Below are 4,944 nucleotides of genomic sequence, written 5' to 3' on the forward strand. Positions count from 1 at the left end.
AGGCATGAAGGTCTAGTCAGAGACATATTAGAGGCAGAAACAGGAGTTAGGAGGGGTAGAGGTAGACCTAGATTAGATTACTGTTCGCAAATAGTTAAGGATGTGGGTTGTTCTAATTTTAGGAAATGCGAAGATTAGCTCAGGACAGGAAGAAATGGAGGTGCGTGTCCAACCAGTCTTAGGACTGACGTCCTTATGATGGTGATGATGTTGGTATTAAAAACTATTCTTGATAATATCTTAAATATTCTCATATTATTAAATCGAAGAAATATTGTTGAGTAAGGAGGAGAAGGTTGATAAAAGCTTTTTTTCGAATAAATACAATATTCCCTAAATAAGATCATTCTTATTTTCGTGACCACTTTATGTAGTATTTTCGATATACATAATGGTCTTTAAAAAGGCATATAACTGATAAGAATTGATTAATTCTAGCAATATATATGATTGAACTTGGGTTTATCTGATCCTTAGGGGGTGAGGGGGATGTGGACCCGAACCTTCCCCCCTCCCTATGAATCCGCTAGCGTCCGATGCCTTAATATTTTTCCTTAAAAATGTAATGCGACAATGTAATTGTATTTTTACATGCCTTTTGTGCCTTTAAAATCTGACATAACTCTAAACTGAAAGCTCTAAATTTTTAAACATAATAATACAGATATTTTTGCATTATCAAATAAAAACGCCTTATAATTTTGCATTAAGTCGTAGCGTTTTGGTTTGTTAAATGTAAATGTTTGCGGTTTTAAATTTTACGTAAAATGTTCGTCAGGATGGGACACAACTTTTAATCCATGGCCTGTATCTCCATGTTGTGACTCCTGTGGATGTAACGGCTAGTTTCTTGTAGAAAAACATATAATCGATTTGAAAAAATGACAAAAAAATCTGTTGTTTCTAATGATGACATTAAAATTCCTTTTGTCGTCAACAGAAGAAAAGCTTCGTCTAATAAAATAAAATCAGTTAACATTGTATTCAAAAAAATTAAGTACTTATATAGTTGTTTTTAATTTGTGATAATTTCAGTTACTCTTATGTTGAATGCATTTTGAAAATAACCTCCACTGCCATTAACATTTCGTTTGTAGGGAAGAAAAATATTGATTTACGTCAATTATCGCGAATAAATAGAGTAGTGCATTATAAATTTAAAGTTGTTATTAAGCTAAGAATGTTGAAGAGAAGTTGTGTTTGGAAATCGATAGGTATTGTGTCCTAAGCAAATATTTGTTCATTAAATTTTGTCTAAACAAACTATAATGCTTTGATAATGGATAAGATAGGTTTAGGCAAAATTTGCATCTCGGCAAATAGTTTAATTATTCATAATAATTAAAACAGCAAAAATTAAATTAGTTAAGGAGACCTCAACATTTATTATGTGACAAAAAATTAAAATTTACAGTTACATAGTATTTATACATTTGTTTATATTTACAAAAAACAGAGGCGCGAGAATCTGTGTGTATGTATAGATATTTATAATTTGTAAAACATATAAATCTCTATTTACAATGCTTATAACAAAAAAGTTTAACGTAAATTAGAAATTAGACCGAGATCGTTAGGTACTCATGCCATTCGGCTGATGGGTACTATAGGTATTTAACTAACAGTTGGAAAAAAATTAGCCTTGTCACTAACAAACATCACAATAATTAATAAATGCGTAATAAGTTTGAAAAATTGAACACGATTACTTCGGTGTAGGTAATAAGTTGGTATTAAAATGGTTATATACAAATATTTACATATATCTAATGATGAATCTACACAGCGTGTCTTCTAAATACAGACAAGTATAAAAAAAGAAATTTTTAAAGAGTAAAGAATAAGAAAAAAGGATCTATCATGTTTAAAAGTCAGTTATCACTTATTAGATGTTACTCAGATTTTGTTATCAGAATTACTCACAATCAGCCAAAATAAAAACAGATTCGAGAACAACAAAAAAAATACGAGTTATAGATACAGAGATAGATAGATGCAGTACCTAAAATAATGAGATTTCCTTCTCGAATTTGAGTCACAATGATAGAAAAAAAATATTGTTACGTACGAGACTGCCATTTAGATTCAATTTTTACGTTTTCCTCATCACTTCGCGTAAATGTTCAAAATACGTAATAACAAAACGTTCGCATAATACGTGATCCGAGAGTGCTTAAAATTTAAGCCAAGGGATATTGTCACAAGCTGGTCGTCCCCGACGGTGTGTGATACAGAGGATTATTGTAATAATCGTTACCTATCGATGGATGAGCATGCATCGAATTCGGAAGCGGACTCAGCCCATTGTAAGGATATTGCGAATCGCCGTACATTTTCAGTTCGGGCTTACTTTCAACAGGTAACAGTCTATTTATCGAGAATGGGTGATTAGAAGGCGTATATCCGGTAGGTTCCTGTTTTAGATGGTTCATAGATCCGTGGTGCAGCATGGATTCGCTACTCAACGATAATGGATGGACCCTACTCACCATAGCGGACAGTTCCTCGTGCGAAAGATTTTGTTGTTGATGTTGCTGATGCATGCCCAAATCGTTATGATGGAGAAGATTCATCTGCTCGACGTCCAGTTTGGACGAATGCAACAACATCGAACTGAGACTCCCATCGGTCGTTTTGTCTAAATGATGACCCTTGTTATGTCCGTCGTCGCCGTGATGTGAAGGAGTCGTTTTTCCGGAACTGCTTTTGTCCATGCTTCCACCATGATGCGGAACCGTCTTCTGATGCTGACGTTGGATTTCCTTCTTTTCATCCTTGAATCGCTTCTGTCTTCTCAAATAGCAACCGTTCTCGAACATGTTTCCCGAATCAGGATGAAGACTCCAAAATGATCCCTTTCCTGGCTTGTCTGGTGTCCTGGGGACTTTCACAAAACAGTCGTTGAATGAGAGCGAATGTCGAATAGAATTCTGCCATCGTTGTTGATTTTGCCTGTAGAACGGAAACAAGTCCATGATGAACTGGTAAATTTCGGACAAAGTGAGCATTTTCGACGGACTATTCTGGATGGCCATCGTGATAAGTGATATGTAGGAATAAGGAGGTTTCGCGTGCGTATAACTTCTTCTGTATGTCTTGTCGGCCCGTGCACGTTGAAGAGCACTATTCGGAGACGTGTCTCCTCCGCTGAGGTCCGCCCTGGCGGATAAACCACCTACAGAACCATACCCATTTACGGTAGGCATAGCCGCTCCCATGCACGCGTTCATATTCGACATGGGAGATCCTATTGCACTGTATCCCATTCCTGACGATGACATACAATTACCATTCATGGACATCGTCGTCATGGGCATTCCTGAGTTGAGCATTCCCGAACCGAACGTTGCCGTTTGCGGAGAACACGAATTCATGGACGCCATAGAAACGCAAGACATGGCGTTCATTGAATAGCTCGGTGCCATCGGGGACATTGGATTCGAAGATGTTGCCATTGCCGACGGTTCAGTCGAGTAGAGTTTCTGCGGTAGCATAATCATGGATCTTCTCGTATAAGTCTCAGTCCATTCACTTCATCGTTTTTCAAGTCCAACGTGGAAAGTTTTTCGAAAATGAAAATATTGGATGGTTTTTTTACACGATGACGTAGTTTTTCCGATTACGCAACGGTGCACTTTTTGTCGACTATACTCGCAGTTAGATACGGCACACACAGAACGCAAACGTATTAATCGATATGATCTTAACTCGTCATCGAGGCTTTTGTATCTTTGTTTACATCACGACCGGTCCACAAACAAGTTAACACTTTAGGTATTCCAAACCAGCACTGATTGGAAAAACAAATACTCCTCGCTGCCTGTTTACTTAGATACTACAAGCCCGCTGTGAAGTACTCGGAGCTTTAGGTAGTCAAATACGACGTCGTCAGGGGAGGGCATAGCCATGGCAACAGAGGCGCCAATCGGCGTCTGTCGAGCGTCATCGTCATGGCAACTCAGTACGAAAACGACTCAGCTATTGGTTTAACTTAAGCCTTAACTGATGGAACGGGACGTCCACGCCCCGCGACGCCAGCGCCTCCGACGTCGCAGGGGGAAAAAGTAGCTTACACTTTAGGGCCGATTGTTGTCATCCCATTTCAGACGCACATATCTGTCTATCTAAGTGTAATAACCTGTAGTTTTATTTTTTGAAAAGTGAGTTGTTTTGGTCCCAGAGTGTATCTCATAATCACACTTGATGCGTTTTGGTTATTTGTTAGTGAGTGAATTTATGAGTTGAATGTTTGGATTTTGATACGTGTCGAGGTGAAGGATATTTCCGAAGGTAAAATTGCCGATCGAATTGATTGAAAGAAACAAACGGCTAGGCACAAATTTGGCGGTCAATAAACGATAAAGAAATGAGGAACTTGTGGGGATTCACTTGATGGGTTATCTGCTTGGAAAAAGAACGTGCTCTGCGATAAAGAATATGCACCTACGTTGGGATCTATTGATGAGTTTCGTTGTCTTCGAAGCTTCTTGTGTTTTCCTTCTCATATCAATGTGTGGTTCCGTTTTGAAATCTGGCTATTTGTTGGTAAATAATAAGTACTGAGGCATTAATTAAATTTAAGTAGATACATAGTTGTCTTCCAACGTAAGAGTTTCAGCAACTTGAAAACCGAAAGCGAACGCCAGGGCAGAATAAATATACTTTAGGTGTAAAAATATCAAAATCAAGATTTCCTTCTATAAGAATTTGCGTCATGTACCTATTACTATATAGAATAAGTAAACGAAGTTTATAAAAAAGAAAAAACTAATAAATCCATTTATAGTATAGGTAATTAATTTTAGCTTTAGCTGTAATTTTTAAACAATTTTCCGAGAAAAACTGATAACAATAATAAATAATGAAAATATCCACAGTTACATTTAGGTAAGTGGTGATGTATGTTTCATGTTGTTTAGAATTTTGTTTTTACAAAGTTTAGTT

General features: G+C 37.0%; 1 protein-coding gene across 1 annotated transcript; it reads right to left on the minus strand.

Moving 5' to 3' along the window:
• Positions 1–1,389: 1,389 nt before the first annotated feature.
• LOC112905949 (protein fork head-like) lies at positions 1,390–4,681 on the minus strand. Its single transcript, XM_025979407.1, has one exon. It carries the CDS (start codon positions 3,498–3,500, stop codon positions 2,199–2,201), a length of 1,302 nt encoding a protein of 433 aa, XP_025835192.1. The 5' UTR covers positions 3,501–4,681; the 3' UTR covers positions 1,390–2,198.
• Positions 4,682–4,944: the final 263 nt, after the last annotated feature.

Source organism: Agrilus planipennis, unplaced genomic scaffold (genome assembly GCF_000699045.2).
Source record: "Agrilus planipennis isolate EAB-ADULT unplaced genomic scaffold, Apla_2.0 scaffold361, whole genome shotgun sequence".
Taxonomy (NCBI): domain Eukaryota; kingdom Metazoa; phylum Arthropoda; class Insecta; order Coleoptera; family Buprestidae; genus Agrilus; species Agrilus planipennis.

What these genes read in the sequence shown, in the direction of transcription:
- LOC112905949 (XM_025979407.1), bottom strand. Translation starts at nt 3,500, where the DNA reads ATGATTATGCTACCGCAGAAACTCTACTCGACTGAACCGTCGGCAATG.